The following is a 21,725-nucleotide window of genomic DNA, read 5'->3' on the forward strand; positions in this document are numbered from 1 at the left end:
AAGACGTCGCCATCAAAGACATTTGCATGGCGGCTGTGTGGTCATCACAGAATACCTTTGCCAGGTTCTACAATTTGGACGTGTGTTCCCTAGCCTCACAAATCCTGGTGGGGAGTATGACGCATATTCTACCTGCAGTTTCTGGTCACTAGCCGAGGCTGGTGGTTTCAGCTAGGTCGTATAAGTGGAATCTGGAGGCAGAGCCAGCATCGCACCCAGATTCCGGTGCCTCGGTAACCTCGGTTCCCTGAGAGACGGAAACAAGACATGGTGCAGACTGCCATGTTCACCTCTCAGGTCTGCTGTGCTCTTGTTCAGGTGGAAGATTCTGAGCTTATACCGCTAGGACAGCATATTATATAGTGACGGGGACCGCCCCCTTTTTGCCGTCTTGGCTGGCATTGGTCAGTGAGAGTTGCAACTTCACTGGCGTTGTGCAATAGAAATTCAGGAAGGATTAGTAAGGAAGGGAGTCCCCAAAGCGTCAGCTTCTGATGGCATGTCTCATTCCCATCTCTCAGGGAACCGAGGTTACCTCAGTAACCGGAGACGTTTTTAAATGTTAATCAAACAAAAGTCAGAAAAAGAAAATTGCTCACTGCTCTTGACTGAATAACTGTAACAAGAGTGAATCTATACAAATAGCAGTAATTTTTTTTTTTTTGTTAAAAAAAACAAAAAAAACAACATGATATAGTGTGAAGTCTGATGTTTGAGAAAATATAAGTAGTCACTAACTTTGTAAACTGAAATTTTACTAAAATGTGTCCTATGGTGTGACATAGCAACAATAAAGAATATAGGGGTGTTGCACCAAAGGACAACAAAACTTTACAATTTTATAGTGGTTCCAAAAAAGTTAAATATTTGAACAATTCTGAGACAAATACTTACCATGTGCACATGTCATGGGCTTCACAGGGGGCTTTAGTAACATGATCTTGAATGGGGTCCGGTCCTTCAACTAATTAAACTTGTCAGTGGAATTGCCCAATGTAAAATCTGGGAGTGAAAATGGCATGTCACGTCAACAACCCATTTACACTGTGCAGATTGATTTACTAATTCTGTACCTGAAAATCAAACCCGAAAAGACCTGTTTATTTGTCTATGTTTGTTCTGTTGTGTTTATTTGTGCTATTGCTCAAAATTTGTTTAACCAGACACGTTAGCCTTGAGCCCTGTTTGTGAATCCTTGATAAAAGGTGCAGAAAAAAAGAACACATCCGGGAATTTTATTTTAACTAGATGAAAACTAGATGTGAACTTTGAATGATGACATTTCACAAGTCCACAAGTACAGACAAGAACACAATTTGAGAAACGGCCCAGGATTATGTCTATTGAGCATTGTAAAATGATTCAAAGAGTATTTGTCATCATTAGTTTGCTTCCTCTAAATCAAGCAGCTCTTCCCTTGGTGATCAGCACTTGGGATTTTGAGAATGCATCTGCCGTAGGTGAGACGCAAATGACTATGACTGTACTGTGTATGAGCTCTGAGGGATAGTCTTTAATCTTCTTCTGTGGTTTCTCTCTGTAGCCTGGAGCAAGCTTCAGATGGGTGGCTCGGCTCTGGACGCGGTGGAGAGCGGCTGCACACAGTGTGAGCTGGAGCAGTGTCATGGCACTGTCGGGTTCGATGGGAACCCAGATGAGCTGGGAGACACCACCCTTGATGCAATGATCATGAATGGGTAGGTTAGCCTATGCATATATATCAGCATTTGCCCACATTGAAAAATAATAATATACAATTATATTAAGGTATAATGATGCATAAAAGATTTGCATGCACAGGGTAAGATTTGTGAAGTGTGCATAAGATTGCAAGAGTAAATTAAATTTGCATGTGCAAGAGAAGCTTTGTAAAGGTGTAAATCACCTTTCAAGTGTAAGAAGAAAAGATTTGCAGCATTTTACTGTTTTTGTAAGTGTAATCAATGTATTGTTAAACTGCAGCCAGCTTCATATTTTGGCCAAAATAAGGCCAAAAACATTGCAAGCCTGTGAACAGCGATTTGATAGTGAAAACAACTGAGTTAGAAACTGCAAAACAGATTGACCGCATAAAACCCAAAATAGCCGGATTTGTACAGTTAAGTTACGCCTTTCTTTTACCTGCGCATAAAGTCTTGGTAAGATTCTCTCACTTATTGAGTTTTGCAAGAGCGAGGGGGAAGGCGGGTCCTTCTGATAATTCTGATAACTTTCGTATTACTGATCAAGCTATTATATGTAACTAGTATGAATAACAAAATGCTTTCTCTGTGTCCAGATTTGAGTGTAATGCAAAACTGATACTACTTAAACTAATTTTGACAAAAAGTAGTCTTTAGTAATGTCTAAATATACATATACGAATGCAAAATCATATGCAAAGTAACTAATTTAATCAAAAACCAGCAACCAGGGAATACACAGCTCTGTTGATGTTATACACACACCAATCAGGCATAACATTATGAGCACTGACAGGTGGAATGAATAACACTGATTATTTCTTCATCACTGCACCTGTTAGTGAGTGAGATGTATTAGGCAGCAAGTGAACTTTTTTTTTTAGAAAATGACCGATCATCTCTAGATAAGACCCTCATTCCTCGTCTGGTATTGTTTGAAGCCCTTTGAAGCTGCACTGAAACTGTAATTTTGACCTTCAACCATTTGGCGCCAATTTAAGTCCACTATAAGGAGAATAATCCAGAAATGTTTTAATCAAAAACCTTGATTTCTTTTCGACTGAAGAAAGAAGGACATGGACATCATGGATGACATGGGGCTGAGTAAATTATTAGGAAATTTTAATTAGAAAGTGGAATAATCCTTTAAGTTAATGCTGGTTCTGATAGAAAGGTATCACAATACACAGTGCATCGCAGTTTGTTGCGTATGGAGCTGCATAGCTGTAGACCAGTCAGGGTGCCCATGCTGACCCCTGTCCACCGGCGAAATCAGCAACTGTGGGCACGTGAGAATCAGAACTGGACCACGGCACAATGGAAGAAGGTGGCCTGGTCTAATTAATCACATTTTCTTTTACATCACGTGGATGGCTGGGTGCGTGTGCATCCCTTACATGGGGAACACATGGCACCAGGATGCACTATGGGAAGAAGGCAAGCCAGTGGAGGCAGTGTGATGCTTTGGACAATGTTCTGCAGGGAAACCTTGGGTCCTGCCATCCATGTGGATGTTACTTTTACATGTACCACCTACCTAAGCATTGTTGCAGATCATGTACACCCTTTCATGGAAACAGTATTCCCTGGTAGCTGTGGCCTCTTTCAGCAGGATAATGCGCCTTGCTACAAAGCAAAAATGGTTCAGGAATGGTTTGAGGAGCACAACAATGAGTTTGAGGTGTTGACTTGGCCTCCAAATTCCCCAGATCTCAATCCAATCAAGCATCTGTGAGATGTGCTGAACAAACAAGTCCGATCAGACCTCGCAACGTACAGGACCTAAAGGATCTGCTGTTAACATCTTGGTGCCATATACCACAGCAAACCTTCAGGGTCTAGTGGAGTCCATGCCTCGGCGGGCTGTTTTGTCAGCAAAAGGGGGACTAACGCAATATTAGGAAGGTGGTCATAATGTTATGCCTGATCGGTGTATTTAGGGCTATTCAGCCATCTAGTGGCTACATGGAGGCATTACAGATGATAATGGTTCATAATTTAGAGATGGGTATGGCCAAAGTATACTTTGGGCTTTAGGAGGACACATTTCAAGAGCTGTGTCCCAATTCAGGGGCTACGCACTTCAGAGTGCATGCAAGGGCTGGGGCTTTGGAGTGGAAGGTTGCCAGGTCTGCGCAACAAAACATCCCAAAAGTTGCGTAATCACAGCACAAGTGTAACAGTATCCCAATCCCAGACATGGCAACAATGAGCCGAGTGTGAAGCTCGACTTCCATAGGAATTAACTGAAAACGCTCACTCTGCTCCGCTGCCCCGCGCCAGTGGACACCTACCGTTAGGACGTGTGCCCACCAAAGCGTTTTTTCCAGCTGCTAGCGTACTTTTTCAATTCATTTCAATGGGAATGCCATGGTTAGCTTAACAAGGCGCTGAACGTCTTTCTCAGCTTTTTTTACTGGTCGCCTTGAGTTGAAGAATGTTCAATTTGAGTAGAACGCTGCTCATCACTGTCACTTTTTATTTAGCCATCCAATCAGAGTGGAGGAGGGGCAGGACAAATACAACACTGACCAACAGTCACAACAGTTGTACAGCGACATCAACAAGCAGAGAACGGAACAAAATGGATGAGAAATTAATGTTGTTGGTCTCCAAACATACATAATGTCGGGGATTGCTTGCGCAGGAAACACGCGACGAAGGAGATAAGATACAAAATAAGTCTTTACTCGATAAATCCAACAGGTACAGGCAGAACCGCAACACAACTCATGAAGGATGAGACCGGACAATGAACACAGGGAAAACGGGAACTTAAATCTTAAATCTCTGTGTAGCAATTAACCAAAAAGAAACAGATGTGAAGATCTAGATAGTGTCCATGGTGATTGATGGCGGGAAAACAGAACAAAGGAGATAATGTGACATATGACAACAAAAACAAACAGAACGTGACTGAGTCTGTGACATTACGCCCCCTCCGAGTAGGAGCGACCTCACCCCGTAATAAAAACAGAAACACCCACAGAAGGAGGGAGGGTGTTGGGAGACAAGGATGTGGCGGAGGGCTGGAGAGAAGGGGAGGCAATAGCTGGCAGATCGAATCGTGGTGAAGAATGCAGGTGGTGGTTCAGGAGGTGGATGGCCAACCCGGAGGGGGCGGAACATAAGAGTCCAGGGTGGTGCAGGTGGCGTGATCCATAGGGTGGCCTTATCCATAGGTTTGGCCTTGAACAGGGACACGCTGATGGTACCCCAGTGCACAACCAGGACGGCGCTCCATGGTGGCATCGCTAGAAGGAGGAGCCATGGTGGAAGGCAGCTGGATGATGTCATGGCGATGGCAGAAGGTGATGTCAACGTGGGAGCCCACCGTGTAGCCAGAGAGCCGATGATGCGACATGACACTGAGGACCTCGACAACTGCGACAGAGCCGCAGCGACGACCCCCCGAGGTGGAAGCAGGGATCCGGAGGGCTGAGGATGAGCTGGAGCAACTGAGGGCGGAGGTGGAGCCGAAGGGGTGGAGGGCCGGAGGGCAGCGAACGGCCCGTAAGTCCATGGCGTAGGTAGAGCGAAGTCTGACCGAGGCAGAGCCGACGTACCGAGGGAGTCCAGCGAGGCTGAAGTTCCAATGATCACTGCTGACACCGAGGGTGGAAGGGAGCGAGACGAGCTTCTCGAACATGACAACACTCACTTTCTTTTGGGACACTCTCAAAAGTGCGCCCCGAACACCAAAAATCAGTCGACTCCTCAAAATTAAAGTCCCCCAAATAATAATTTTTTAAAAATAATATCTACACGTTACATACAGGGTGCGATTTGTAGGGTGGGATGGGGGAATTTACCCCCTTCTGGTCTATGTAAAAAAATATTCCTCCTGGGTGATGCTACTCCACAAACCACCAACAGAGCATATAGAATACCAAAAATACAAATATTTTTTTTAAACATAGCCAAATAAAATGCTGCTTTATATAGACAGTTTATATGACATACAGGCTATGCCAGTAAAACTCCAATCAGCCGTTATACTGTGCTTGCGATGCGCACTCAAGAATTGCAGGCACATGCTGCTGCTGCATTTTACTTTCTTATAGCTTATATAAAGCACAAAAGAAACTAAAAGCATGCACCGTCATTGTTCTGTTGTAAATAAAGTCATGAAATTACCAAACATGCGATTTAAAGCTGCCTCAAAACTGTGCATACACGTAGTATGTATTGTTGACATGGTTTTAAAGCTATTTGTTATCCCATTTGTTGGCCTTAAAATATGAGGTTAACGTGTATTTCTCGAATGTGCGCACTTTTGGACTAAAAGTTTGTATGTGTATGCAGTATGCACTGTGATAAAAAAATAAATGGGACCAAACGTGATTGAATGTAGATTTGTATCTTGTATTCTATTCAAAAAATCAATACAGATTGATTTTGCATGATTTTGCATTCCTATCAAAAATGAATTATTATTATTAGTTTAATTGTAAATAGTGGTGCAAGTATGAAATCTATCTAATCTAATACTTAAAATCTCAAGGTTAAATCGGAAGATTTATTGTAAAAATGCTTCTGTAAATGTTTCTGCAAAAAATGGTATATAGCTCCACTGAAGTCCAAAAAAAGTTTTAATGTGGACAAAAAAAAGTGTCACATCACATGAGTGTCACATTATTACCATTTACATGTATACATTTAGCAGTCGCTTTTATCCAATACAACTAGCAATTCATCTTAAAGGGGCAATAATCAAAAGATGTTCTAGTAATACAAAGTTTCAGACATCGTTCAGTATAGTAGATTAAGGAACAGTGAGAGCATAGATGGAGTAGTGAAAACTCTATGTTCCCTATAAAACCATCATATAAAGTATCAGCCCTGTTTTTGTTTGCTGTATGTCCCATGTTCAGTAAAACAATGGAAGTGGGGGCAGTGGCAAACCTTCGCGGGGTCAAAAATGCTGTGGGTGTTGCCCGAGCCGTGATGGAATACACAAAACACACCTTCATAGTGGGCGAGTCAGGTAGGAACTGTACATTCAGTGATCACTTCATTCGCAAACAATTCATGTGGCTGCAACTCAGTGGTCAAAAGCCAGCTGGGGAAAACGTGATCACATATGGGGTGATTTAAGTATTAAGAGTATTTTCAACTATTTTTTCTCTATAAATTATATGACACTGGAGGACTGTTCAGATTTTATATCAGATTATAGTATACATCACTTTACACTTTGTAATTCCATCTATAATGTTGTGCTATTCTATTAATTCCATCTGCTCTCTTAAAGGATTAGTCCACTTTATATAAAAAAAAAAAAAAAAAAATCCTTACAATTTAAGGTCATTGCACACTGAGTCCGAAATTCGCATGCGAAACATTCGCACGTTAAAAAATAAATTCGACCTCACGTTATGTCAATCGCGTTTGCACACTGCCTCCGAAACTTTCGTCCGTCAAAAAAATATTCGGATCAGGTTCGATTTTCTGCGTTTTTCGCATCCGTGGCACGCATTTTGAGAGACGTTTTGACAATTCAGAGCCACCGTACGCGAACGCAAAAATCCAGAATGCCATCTGACAAGTTGATCCACGTCGTCTACAGCACAAAACAGCAGCACTGAATGACAAACAACGTGCGGAACACAAAGAGACCGAATAAAGACATATTGTGCCAGTAGTAAAGCATCAAACAGAGCCACTGACATCCTGAAGTAAACTTTGAAAAGCTCGGATAATCCCGCAGCTCCTTGATGAGGTGAATTCTCCTTTCTCTCTATGCAATATCGGGATTGAATAGACCCAATATTTTCTCTTTCTTTTTCTCTTAAGAGAGGAGACTTGAAGACTTCATTTTGTATTGTTTTGCGATTTGTTTTGCGATTTTTTTTCCGCAACGCATTCATTAATACGCATCGGACTCAGTGTGCAAGGTCTCGGTGCGTGACGAATTTTTAGGATTGCGAATACGAAAAAACGCATGCGAAAATTTCGGACTCAGTGTGCAAAGGCCTTTACTCACCCCCATGTCATCCAAGATGGCCTTGTAATGTTTTTGATTAAAACATTCCAGGATTATTCTTGCTCATCTTGAACTAGCTCTCTTCTTCTTTCCGGCAGTGTAGACACTGCTAAGTGTATTAAGTCCTTTTAAGACAAGTCATTTCACTCGGGCATGCAAGTGCAACTCCTTTCTCTTTGAATGGGGAAACATCAAATTCTCCAAAGCTGTTTGCCAAGCTTTCAATTAAATTTCATATTTGTAATAACCAATGAAATCTTGTGCCTCATTTCGGAGGCGCGCATCTGACGGTTTCCATAGAAAACGGTGCTTCTAACGGACGCTGCAGTGACGCAATGACTTTACCAGTCGGCGATTGGCCCTTATTTAAAATGCGGGACTTATTTCACCATTTGCGCATTGCACTTTCTCCCATTCAAAACAATACGAGTAACATGTCTTGTGTTATTCTATAGTCTTTGTTACTGCCCTCCACAGGTCAAAGTTTGAACTAATTGTTATAAACTTGAACTACAATACTAGCCGTTTCTCAATACCAAGTTCACAAAGTTCAGACTTGCGCCCTTGGTAGTTAGGACTTATTAAGTTTGACTCAGGAGAACGGAAGGACACAAGTCCGGTGATGCTGCAAATGGCACAGTAGCATACTTGATAACGTCACTCAGCTCGCTCTGGCTTCTCCGGTATTCTCTGTATGTATATTTTAGGCAACACTAAAACAAAATGTGTTATAAAACACCACTCTGCCTTTTTTCTTTTAATTAATAAAAAAAAACAAAAAAAAAAAACATTAATAGCCTCACAAATGTGGTTCAGGCAATGCATTCATAGCCTTCAATGTCTGCATATTTAGTATTTATAACAAAACGAAATATTAAACAACCCTATCTCTTTTCATTTACATTTCAAAAATATTAAACATTAATAAATGTGCATAGCCTACTCTGATTATTTTCACTGTGATAAAATGAGATATAACAAAACACAACCCTGTCTCTTTTTGTTAAATGTCAGTTTTAATGATTAATAGTCATATAAAATGTATAAGAATATACAATAAGAAATAAAGCAAACAATTCAGTCAAACGTACAAATTCATCACTTTAGTAGGCTACAACGGTAAAGTTATAAATCCTATATAAAGTTATGAAACGCCACTTTGCCCTCAGCCAAAACGATTTGCCACGGAACAAATTATAGATTCATAAGACCAAAGATCGCCGTTAGACAAAAGACAAATTATGTCATGTTTAACCACTACAGAGACATCTGAGCCAGCGGCAAACGTCAGAAGGACTAGCCGAGGTAAGGTAATGCTGCTCTCGGTTGGGTACATAAGCGCCCGATCGGCTCTCACAACTCCGACAACGTCAGATTAAATTTTCAGAAAGGTGCTATCGATATCAATAAACCACAGATTTGAGCTTTAAACCAGTATATTCTCACCTGAAAAACTCTTAAAACTACATTAAGACATAATAGCAGTGATATGTTTAAATTACGTGGGTTTTCTCCTTTTGACGCTTACTGGTTAGTGTGCGAGATGCATTCTGGGAACAAGTGCACAAGTCACCTTTCAGTGCATCCTCGATCAAAGAATATACATCAAGGGTCTTCAACCAGTGGTCCGGGACCCCTAGGGGGTCTGCAGCGGTACTGCAGGAGGTCCATCAATTAATGTTTGATCACAAATCATTTTTTGTTAAAAAAAAATAAAAATAAAAAATCACAAAGTCTAATTTCAATATAAGCACCCTGAAACAAGCAAGAACACCCTCAGCTGATTCTGTAATAATATAATATGATTGGCAAAAAAGATTTTGCATTTTGAGTTTTCGCTCTCGAAAACGTGAAATGCTCTGATTTACAGCATATTTTTGCAGCGCTGTGAAAGCCAAGCACACCAATCACAAAAAGTATATTGATGCTTTGAATGCAATGTTGGCCAATCAGGAGTGTTTAAGTTATAATCCACTCACCGCTCAAAACGCTGGAGTTTGCTGTGTTCTGCTCACTGAATCCTCTCATTAACAAACAAAGACACAATGTAAGTATAGATATTCATTATGCAGTGTAGATAACTTTACTTATATAAAGGTAACGTTGTGAGATCGCAAATGATGATGAGTGAGTTTTCTAGTAATAGAGTGCCCCAGGGATGACGCGTTTTTGTAGGCCAACCCGGAAGTTAGCGGCGCACGGGTTCCCTCGACAGAAAGCCTATTCATTTTTCCCATAGACTTTTGGAAAATCGCAGAAAATAAGCTCTGTATTTAACAAAGGGTTATGACACTTACACGTTTTGTCTATCAAGATAACCTTTACAAGTTAACACAACATTTATAGATTTTGAAGCCTAAATAAAGTGGTCAGATAGAAAAGGCTAACAGTAGGCTATAAACGGACTACAGCACACCATGGTCGCGGATCAACGTCGTCACCACCAAGCGTCCTCAAACTTTATTTAGAAAACAACTCTATTTAAAAACATGCTCACTGATTATGATCTGCGCTGTGTATGAATACTTATCCACTTTTTCATGAGAAATGCTGTCCAAATGTCCTGTTTATCATGATGACGTCTAAAGTCCCCGCCAAAGGAAGTCCCTTTTAGCAATTTGTTAGCAACCGCCGATTTTAAGACACAGTAAAAGTTTAAAAAATCACAAGTGGGTTATAACTGGTGTGTTTTATGTCATAGATCAAAACGTGAAAGTATTTAGAGGCTTTGTTAACCACAGACCTTATTTCAGGCGATTTAGCAAAAACCCATTCAAAAAACCCATAGACTTTACGGCGTTGGAACCGGAAGTCCTAAAATGCTAACTCGCTTCCGGGTTTTGCCTACAAAAACGCGTCATCCCTGGGGCACTCTATTGTAAGAGAGGGAGCGGTCTTTGGCGCTGTGCGTAGCACGCGTAGCATACGACGTAGCCTGAGTGCACCTCTTCAAAAATTTAACAATGCTTCAATTCTACGCGGACTGCAAGCGTTCTGGAGTGAGTTTTCCAAAGCGAACTATGGTGGCAAGTTCCGTTGTTACCAATAGAGTTCAATTGGACTTACGACCATGGTTCACTAACCATGCTTTCGTGAAACGCACCCCTGATTAGTCTGCTAGAACCCCTCCCTCGTGTCAAAAAATTGGCGCGGAGCAATCGGAGAAGAGCGTGCACTTTCAACTTCCATATAAATGAAAAAACACTCTGTTTCAGAAGACATACAGACAAACTGCAACAAAAGTCGTTACCTATTTTGCCGTTTCTTTAAGTAAGCTTCTTTGACAACGTACATGATCTGCTTCTTCTTCAGCTTTTGTCTTGATCCTCAACATGACCGCAGACACTGCCTCCTAGTGGTCTGCATGCATTTCAACGCGGAGAATGATGCAGTATAAATGAAAACAGACGCATATAGCCTCCGGCGCACGTCCGACGCTGAAGTATAAATCAGCCTCAGAATATAGTCACTTAAATAGTCAGGCATAGTTATTCAAATGTAAGACGGCATAAAAAATAAATAAAGACCTCAGCTGTTCCTCCTCGGCTAAATTCAATTCGCCCATCAGTTTTCACACTTTTATGTGAAAAAAAAGTGATTTATTTATTTATTGTGCACTTCAGTTAGATTAATTGAATAAAATGTGTGTTTTCTCAAGTGTGCTGAAATCATTGATCTTGCGCTGCACTGACTGACAGCTGCTGTGATTACAAAGGGACAGTGCAGTGCTCGCTTTCTGTGTAATTAATTCACAACAAAAGTTATTGTTTTTCTTAAGATTTTTTTTGAGTATTTCATACTTAACATTGACAAAATGTATTTTTAAACATAGTTATTTTATAAAGTTTAATATTTAAAAACGAAGTGAAAAACGATTAGAAGATATCTGATATGCGCAAATAAATGCTACTTTGCCGCCAACTGCTGGTTAAAGTGGTAATTATTTGCTGCGTCTCAATTCGCATACTATCAAAGACTATAGAATAACACAAGACGCGTCACTCATATTGTTTTGAATGGGAGAAAGTGTAACGCGCAATATGGCGGAATAAGTCCCGCCTTCTAAATAAGAGCCAATCGCCGACTGGTAAAGTCATCGCGTCACTTCAGCGGCCGTTAGAATCACCGGTTTCTATAGAAACAGTCAGACGCATTTAGGTCTGCGCATGCGCATTAGCTTGATCCAGCCTGAAAAATACAGTTTTTTTGTCATGATTCGAGCGTTTAGAAACTAAATTTATGAGCCAGTTGTTGTTAGATTTCATTGGTGATATCAAATATGAAATTTAATCATAAGGTTGGCGAACAGTTTTGGAGAATTTGATGTTTCCCCATTCAAACAGATTGCATGATGCCCAGGAGGCCCGAGAGGCGTTTCAAAGATGGCCGCCGAGTGAAATGACTTGTCTTAAAGGGACATACTATCCGTCCTAAATAGTATTCGAAAAAAGAATTAGTATGTTCCAAATCGTAGTATGTTGAAATGAGTATTCCAAAGATACCCGGTCTACTTTTTCCGGTTAGAATTCGAAGTGCAGATCCATCCGTGCACACTTCTAACCGCTACTATTGCCCATAACACATTGCGCTGTGGACGAGGATTCGATTAGAACTACAAATACGAGTAAAAATTGTTAAAAAACTACAAACATGACGGATGTGCGAGACCGACGGTTAAGCAGAGCGGTTAAGAGGGGCTTCAAAAAACGTTGAAGACCCCTGAAATACACTAACAGGAAGCGACAGTCAATAGAAAAAACTGAATGTTGGACAATATATGTATGAATATAACAGCTTGATTTTGCAGTGTTGTCTAATGTCAGTTAAAGCAAAAGTGTGAATTATGCGATAATGGACACACACAGCAATGCATCATGTATTATAACAGTGGTCGCCAACCCGTCGATCGTGATCGACTGGTCGATCTTTATCACTGTTCCAGTAGCTCGCGAAAATAACAGAAATATCATATATTACATTTCTCCAGTCTTTGTACTGTATTTTTGTATTTATTTTTATGTTATTTTCTGGAGCTACTGGGACAGACAGATAAAGGTAAATAGCCCACATCATGTCCGAGTCTGTAAACGGCCGTTAACAAGAGGCCAGAGACGCTGAAGACGGACGTGAAGAGGAGACAATTCTGTAGCAGGCAGAGCAGCTCACTGTTCACGATGCTCGAAATATAGGAAGAAAATATAAATATTGAATTGGGGGTGAGGGATTATGAATTCATCTCTAAAATGAGATCAGTCTTGAGGAAGATTTCGATGGCAATGGCATTTTATTTTCTTGTTACCTCCGAATAAAGTAGCTAATTATTAGCGCATTTCAGCTTTGTTTACAGCAGTAACCAAGAAAAGGCTGTATCACTGCTGCTCCATAAGCGCCACCTGCTGTCAGAGTGAATTTACGTCCCATTCAGCCTGCTGTTTTTGTTTCATGCTTTTTTTGTGTGTGTAGTATTTATAATTTCACAAAGATAAAGTCAGACTGTTCTGTTTTTGCTTTAAATCTTGAAATTAAATCTAATTCAAATAAAAAAAACAACTGCTCATGCAACGTGCGTAGCATCTTTGTTTGGATTGTGATTAAAAAGCAGTGGTTCCCTCTAATTTGAAATGGCTATGTATTTTTGTTTATTATAATAATATTAATAATAAATATCTGCAACCAGTATCAGAATCGGCCAATTTGCTTGTAAAAATAAATAAATAAATCAGAATCTACATTGACCACGAAAAAAATACTAAATATAATCTGGGCTGTCTTTTTCTATCAAGTAGATCTTGTCTTTCAAAAAGGTCGAGGTCAGGGATCTTGGGCTTAAAAAGGTTGGTGACCCACTCCACTAGGTCTAAAATATATTGTTCGCTGTAAACATGGTGATCTTAAATTTATTAATTTACTATTAATAAATGTGTAAAGTTGCATAAAATGGAAATACTCAATAAAGTAGGCTAAATGCGTTACCTCAGATGGATGAATGGTTGGATTCTACAACTGGTAAAATAAAACATATATAAGACAATACAACATTTACTGTAGGAGCCATACAATTTACTGGTGACGTAATTTAAAAAACTGTTCTATTGCGCTTCTGATTTGGCAGTGAAATTCACCGATTTTGGGTGCGTAAGATGTGAAGGATTTTATGGTCCAGTTAGTATTTTCAGCCCATAATGGCAGCCGCACTACCGGAGCGCCAGTGGCTGTTAACCAAAAAGTATCAAAGTGTCGCCTCTTGGGTTCTAAGCACATACTTGGCCAGATGTGAACTATGAATTGGAACTGCACTTGGATAGCGACTGATGACATTTTACATCCACATAACACAAGTACAGACAAGAACACATGAGAAACGGCTACTGTATTTGACAATTTAGTTCAAACTTTGACCTGTGGAGGACAGTAATATACTTAGCAGCGTCTACACTGCTGGTATTCTAATAGAGAAGAAGAAGAGTGCTGGGCTGTGTTCCAGTTTGTTTGCCCTTCCCTCGCTAACTTCCCAGTGTCATTGACTCGGATGTACGTCATTGCTTACATTGCATGAGTGCTCACTACTGGCGGAACCTTTGCAATGGGCTGAATTGGAACATCCTAATCTCTTGATCACTTGGAATCCACAATGGAGCTGATTTATTATGTATTTTTTTCCCTTTACAAAATTGTTTAATACAGCATTCTATATGTATATATGTCTGTTTTAAATATTAAAAAAAAAAAAAAATGAATATATCATAGAGTTGTTTATGGTGGGGTAAATTAAACATCATATGCGGTGACATCACAATTGTGTTGCACTGTGGGTTATGGAGCTGCCTGAAGTGTACATATGAAGTAGACTCGCTCAATCGAGGGTCTAGGCCCTGTCCCAAATGGCACCCCAAACACTTACGGCCTTCTTACAAGTCCGCACTTTCGTGACGTAACGTCACTTTGACTGTCGGGAAGAAGTCTGCCGCGGAGCTCGCACCAGTGCAGGCTCAGCAAGTGCGCATCGAGGGCACATATCGGTCGCAAAGGGGGTGCTCGCAAGCACCCTTCTGAAGCCTAAAATTGACAAATGGGACACCCTACATGTCACCCTACGACTTAATGGACACGCGCACGCGGCAGCCATTGTAAGTCCACAAGACCGAAAGTGCATAGAAGTGTGCCATTTGGCACAGGGCCAAAATGGAGCACACTTCAAAATGGTGGCAGGGATTCCCCCGAGGGGAAGTGCTTAGGAAAGTTTGTGAGTGCGTGTCTAAAACTGGAGTGGAACGCAGCCTTGGTTTAAGACGAGTGTCTATGGTTAATATAATTTTGTATTTTTTTTTTAGAAAATGAATGAATCGTTTCACTAGATAAGACCCTTATTCCTTGTCTGGTATCGTTTAAAGCCCTTTGAAGCTGCACTGAAACTGTAATTTTGACCTTCATGGTCAAAATGTATATTTATAAAATGTAAATTATACAATGTTTATAAAAGCTACTTAAATGTCCTAATTGAACTAAGGCCTAATCCTGGCTTAGGCTAAGCCCTGACTGTGAAACAGAGTGCTAATACAGCTTTCTTTCTGTATAACATCCACCTTAAAATAAAAAGGAGTAAGCTTTCTTTGCTTCATTTTTGCTCTTTCTTTTATCTAATCAAATCAGCTCTACTATGTAATTCAGTTTGTTCAAAACTCCCCTGCTATATGAAGTTTAGTAGAACTGAAAAAATATTTTTCTGACTTCATGCAGCCAAAAACTTTGCAGAAAAAATGGGCTTCAAGTCAGAGAACTTGCCAACTATCAAATCAAAGCCTATTTTCTCCGAGTGGTTGGAGAAGAATTGTCAACCCAACTTTAGAAAGGTGAGTCCTCAAAACCAGGAACCACACATGGTGTAACCATTAGCCTAGGGTTTACCTTTTAAGTTCTTAAGCACATTTGGCAGCTTCAAACATGGGTTTAGAAGATGATATGTGGCAGATAAATCGTTTTGATATACTTCAATGTTATACTTTTTTTAAAAAGTTTCAGTCAGTTTTATAGTTAAAACCAGAATTAATTGTGCTTTACGAGACTTTTCACCACGTACACACTGCAGCTAAATTCGGTTTTCAGTTCACCTTTTAGTGCTCAATCTCGTTCTGCACACACACAGTTAATATAAAATACGGGAGTGACAACCATATTCTACAACCGTATTAACTCCCGAAAAATACAGGTATTGACAACCGCATTTACAGAATTCTATGCAGTGTGTACGGAACCAAACTGAACAACTAGTTGTTAATGACGTTCACGTGCACCGGTGTAACGTGTGTCTCTCGTGTAAGCGCGGCGAATCACAGGAAAAGCACAGCCTATCCAAATGCTTTATGCTGAAAATCGCGATTCATGTCTGCTCACTTTAAACAACAAGCCTAAAAAGCTTATAGTGAGTGACCATGGCAACACAGAATGAGTGCCGCGCGCTGTGTGAAACTATACAAGCATAAACAAAACACGACGCCTCCGTCGACTGTTATAATGTGTTTAGTTAAATTGCTGAAAATAACGAGTGTTTTGTCACTTTAATATTACTTTGGTCACGATAACGGATACCAAACACGAGAGACGCCAGAATGTCGCTATGGTTTCCAAGCTGTCAATCATCGCATTTTCGAGAGTGAGTCGTGTTCCGTACACACATAATGATAATTTAGGGGATTCACTCCCGCATTTAAATGCGGTTGTCACTCCTGAAACTTGCAGTGTGTACGTGGCCATTGAGAAGTCATGTTTACCTCAATTCATGCAGACTTTGTTGAGAAGTTTTGGAAGGATATCAGTGTAATCAATGACAAGAAAATATGCACCGTGAAACCCATTAAAACTGCAATTTTTTAACCCAGGGCCATGTGACTATAAAATGATACAATATTTGCAAATAGGCATTCATTCTATCGGCAAGGCTTCAAATTTTACATTTTTACCATTTTTTACTAGATTGTGCCATATTTTCAAATTTGGCATATAAAAGAAATACTCGCTTTATTTGAGTTTTCTGCTTATGCATATTATAGTCTATGATAAAGTCAATTTGAAAAATAATGCAGCTATAATTGTGTGGGTATACTGGTAAGGATGTCAGAGTGTAGTTTGCAGGTGTTTATTGAAAATTTAATTTGTGTAATTAGTTTGAAAGAAATTATATCATACTGGCAATCAAAAATCCCACTCCATGTATGAGTCACACCCTTGGCAGGGTCATAGGGTCATGTGAAAACTATGAAAAAGGTCAAAGAAGGCTTTAAGGTTCTTCTTTTTGACCAAACACGCATCTTAACCCTTGATTGCACTTTTTCACTTGTTATTGTTTTTGTACGGAGATAAAAGTTACGCTTGAATTTGAAGTAGACATTCAGAAGCCCCTAAACACATTATTTTAGTTTTCACCACAATAAAATACTGATTTTTTAGTCTGGTAGATTTTATACAAAGTTTGAGTTCACACAGGTATCCTCACAGCCAAACCTATAAATATGTGGTGCTTGAGGGGTTGATCATTTCATTGTTTGAAGAGACGTTACTCAGCAGAGGAAGCTCTGAAACTAGTGCTGCCCACTGACACTGAGCACACGGGTGCATTAGAAGCCGAGGATGTAAAGAAACCGATTTGTAAAGTGTTAAAATTCTGAAAATGAATAAATATTTGGTATCTATGGATAGAACAGATGCTGGTTAAAAAATTGACATCAGTGAAAGTGGAAAAAAATGTTAATACATCATATTTCTATGACAGTTTTTTGGCATGGACATTTTTGTCCATTTTTAACCTAAGTGTTAGTTTTTTAAAAAAAATTGACACTACATAAAAAATATAAATGCCTCAAAATTAATGTTGTTGTTCTTCATTGACCCACCCAAGAATCTAATAAGCAAAGAAAAAAAATTCTGCTTAGCATTTAGTTTATGAAAATTAACTACTATTTTTAATTTTTTCATAAAAAAACACCTATGGCATTATGTAAACAAACCAGCATTTAAAGGGTTAAAGTTCTTAAAATTAATGAATGTTTGGCATCTATGGATAGAACAGATGCTGGTTAAAAAATTGACATCAGTGAAAGTGGAAAAAAATATTAATAAATCATATTTCTATGACAGTTTTTTGGCATGGACATTTTTGTCCATTTTTAACCTAAGTGTAACTTTTTTTTTTTAATGCACAAGGGTTAAGGTAGATAAAGCACATCATGGAGCAACATGAAAATATAGCCTAAATATTTCAAGTCATAAAAATAACTTTGTTCTGTGTCCCAGATCAAAGCATGATTTGAAGCATTATCAGTTATGTTTATTTTTTCTGTTTATTTTACAGAATGTTATTCCCGACCCTTCCAAATCATGTGGGCCATACAAGCGCAATGATACGTCACAGGAAGCAAAGACAAGTAGGAGAGTGGCAAGGCATCTGAATGAAAATTTTGACTCCACTTCTCATGACACAATTGGTAGTCTTCTTAATTCAATTCATTGATGCATAATATCTTAGATGATGTTGCATTCTTACCGGTAATTTTAATTAGGAATGATTGCGATTGATGTAAATGGACAGGTGGCTGCTGCAACGTCCACCAATGGATTAAAACATAAGATACCAGGGTGAGTATGACAGCTTGTCAGTATGTCTCATGTGTCCTGTTGAAGTCAGAATGCATTAGTTTTTAAAGGTGCCCTAGATTGTTTTTTTTTACAAGATGTAATATAAGTCCTAGGTGTCCCCTGAATGTGTCTGTGAAGTTTCAGCTCAAAATACCCCATATATTTTTTTTAATAATTTTTTTTAACTGCCTATTTTGGGGTATTCTGCCTCATTTAACAGTATATTAGCAACATGCTAATGAAACATTTAGAAAGACACTTTACAAATATGACTAAAAATATCATATCATGGATCATGTCAGTTATTATTGCTCCATCTGCCATTTTTCGCTGTTGTTCTTGCTTGCTTACCTTGTCTGTGCACAGATCCAGACGTTAATACTGCCTTTCCTTGTCTAATGCGTTGAATGGGCTGGCATTATGCAAATATTGGTGTCATACATATTAATGATCCCGACTGTTACGTAACAGTCGGTGTTATGTTGAGATCCGAGTGTTTTCCGGAAGTCTTTTAAACAAATGAGATTTACATAAGAAGGAGGAAACAATGGGGTTTGAAACTCAATGTATGTCTTTTCCATATACTGAACTCTTGTTATTCAACTATGCCGAGGAAAATTCAAATTCTGATTCTAGGGCACCTTTAAAATCAGAAGAACAGAACTTCAAGAAACTTTTTTGTGATTATAGCTTTGCTCTTGTTCAGTAGTGACATAAATGGTTTCCAGTCCAGAGCTTTAGTAAAGTATATGTATGTACGCTGATCTGTAGTCGTGTAGGTGATTCACCAATAGCTGGAGCCGGGGCTTATGCCGAAAACACAGTGGGAGGAGCGGTTGCCACAGGGAACGGAGACATCATGATGCGTTTCCTTCCTAGGTAATTACCATTCTTGAGAGGTCATTTCATGAACAGGAATAAAAAAAAACTAGTATGAACTGCATTGATGAAATAAATGTGTAATTCTATAAAAATATGTTTTTGGTCAAAGTTTTCTAGCTGTTGATTTAATGAGAAAGGGAATCCAACCCACTGTTGCCTGTGAGACAGCCATCACCAGAATCAAGAAGTACTACTCCGATTTCTTTGGAGCACTTATTTGTGCCAATACTACTGGTGGATATGGTAAATGCCAATATCTTACTTCTTATTCCGAATAAAAATAAAGTATAATACGAATTGTGACATTTATTATTAAACCCTTTTTTGTTTTATCCAAAGGTGCTGCTTGTAACAAGCGTCCTAGGTTCAGCCAGTTCTCCTTCAGGGTGGCTAACCCACAGACAAACCAATCTCAGTTGCAGAAAGTGGACTGCTTTTAGTTGCCTGCATTTTATTTTTACATGCTTCTTGAAGTTTGTTAATTTATTTTTGATTGGTATATGCCTTAAGATTAATGTTCACATTGCACTACTTAAAAAAAAGAAACTTCTAATTTTTAAAAATCTATTGTAAGATCTGTGAAATACATTAAGCTCTGGGATGTTTAACTATAAATGTTTCCACAGAAATTAGGAAAAGATGTTGGTTGGAAATGCTTTTTTTTCAGATATAGGCTACAGTACATTAAAAATTGATTATAGCAGTGTATTCATGATCTCCAAGAGCACAGAACACATGGTTAAATGAGTGTTTTCTTTAAAAAAATAAATAAATAAATAAAATAGAATATCTATGATCATACAGGTTCATCATACATGTGTACTAGATACTTTATTTTATATAGCGCCTTTTAAAGTTACAATAGATCAAATAAAAAGATAAAATTAAAAATACATTGAAATAGGGACAGACAAAATGAAAATATACATCAAACCAATTTAAGAGAAGTGTATACTGTAGAGGAGACCGTGAAATGCTGGATGTTTAGTAGAGAATGACAAGTGTCAATACTGCAATACCGTTTTTGGTTGGTTCAGTAAAATGTTATCTATGCCTTGCGCAGAAGACTACCGATACCAACCTACAAACATTTTAAATCCGATTCATAATATTTTGTGTTGTTTAGAATCAGAACAAGTGATGTCAGATTCGCAAAACAGTTCGATGGGTTCATTCAGACACTGAGTTCACTCACGCACTGAATCGTTTTGGTCTCTGTAATACAGCAACGGGATTATTCAGAACACAGAGGACAAATAGGGTTAAATTGATAATTTCCTACAATCCATAGAAACCAAACCTGCAAATGCATCCTATCCTCTTGAGAGAGACCCAGAAAAAAAAAAAAAAGAATTTAGTATTTTTTTCGCATCATTATATTGTTTAGAGCATAAGAAACAAATGAAAAAATAACATTTTTGAAAAATTATATTTTATTCATATGTTATGCCATGTCCTCTGTAGTGGACACCGGGACTCTGTTTAAAAAAATAAAATGACATGAAATGTATACATGTATAGGCAAAAACAATGGGATTTTTAGGCTTCATGATCTTTGTATAAAGATGATTCTCAACTATGTTATGAAAGATATTATATAATTAATTGATATACCATTTTACTTTATGCAATATGTGGGTAAAATATCCATACATGGGTTTTCCCATTCAATACAATGTATCTATACATTGTATCTAATTTGCATATTAATGTGTTCTTGGAGCAACATGCAATGAAAAAACAAGTGTAATTAAAGCTGCAAGCAGCATTGGCCGGGGTTCAAGCATTTAAAGCCTTTAATAAACATATGCGTAAAAATATATTAAAGGGATAGTTCACCCAAAAATGAAAATTTGATGTTTATCTGCTTACCCCCAGTGCATCCAAGATGTAGGTGACTTTTTTTTCTTCAGTCGAACACAAATTATGATTTTTAACTGCAACCGCTGCAGTCTGTCAGTCGAATAATAGCAGTAGATGGGAACTTCAACTATAACAGTAAAAAAAACTTGCTTAGACAAATCAAAATTAAAACCTGCGGCTCGTGACGACACATTAATGTCCTAAGACACGAAACGATCAGTTTGTGCGAGAAACCGAACATTATTTATATAATTTTTACCTCTAATACACCACTATGTCCAACTTCGTTCAGCTTCCTGTTAGTGAGGTCAAAAAATGCGTTGTGATGACGGAAGTGATGTCTTTGTCATATACTTCAACGAGCGCGAGACATCACTTCCGTTGTCAGAGCGCGATCAGACCTCACTAGCCAGAAGCTGAACGAAGTTGGATATAGTGGTGTATTAGAGGTAAAAAATTATATAAATACTGTTCGGTTTCTCGCACAAACCAATCATTTCGTGTCTTAGGACATTAATGTGCCGTCACGAGCCGCAGGGTTTAATTTGGATTTGTCTATGGAAGTTTTTTCGACTCTTATTGTTCAAGTTCCCAATCACTGCTATTATTTGACTGACAGACGGCAGCGGTTGCAGTTAAAAATCATAATTTGCGTTCGACTGAAGAAAAAAAGTCATCTACAT

At 38.8% G+C, this 21,725-nt stretch overlaps 1 protein-coding gene across 2 annotated transcripts; it reads left to right on the plus strand.

The window, feature by feature from the left end:
• The first annotated feature begins 1,292 nt into the window (after positions 1-1,292).
• On the plus strand, positions 1,293-20,949 carry LOC137024336 (N(4)-(beta-N-acetylglucosaminyl)-L-asparaginase-like). Of its 2 annotated transcripts, XM_067391744.1 has the most exons (9): positions 1,293-1,460; positions 1,544-1,697; positions 6,557-6,669; positions 15,406-15,518; positions 18,014-18,146; positions 18,222-18,297; positions 19,069-19,176; positions 19,289-19,422; positions 19,519-20,949. In XM_067391744.1, exons 1-9 carry the CDS (start codon positions 1,337-1,339, stop codon positions 19,617-19,619), a joined length of 1,056 nt encoding a protein of 351 aa, XP_067247845.1. In that variant the 5' UTR covers positions 1,293-1,336; the 3' UTR covers positions 19,620-20,949. The 2 variants fall into 2 exon arrangements, with proteins under 2 accessions (XP_067247845.1, XP_067247846.1); XM_067391745.1 differs by lacking the exon at positions 18,222-18,297 and having other exon boundaries at positions 19,077-19,176.
• Positions 20,950-21,725: the final 776 nt, after the last annotated feature.

Source organism: Chanodichthys erythropterus, chromosome 8 (genome assembly GCF_024489055.1).
Source record: "Chanodichthys erythropterus isolate Z2021 chromosome 8, ASM2448905v1, whole genome shotgun sequence".
NCBI classification, from domain to species: Eukaryota; Metazoa; Chordata; class Actinopteri; order Cypriniformes; family Xenocyprididae; genus Chanodichthys; species Chanodichthys erythropterus.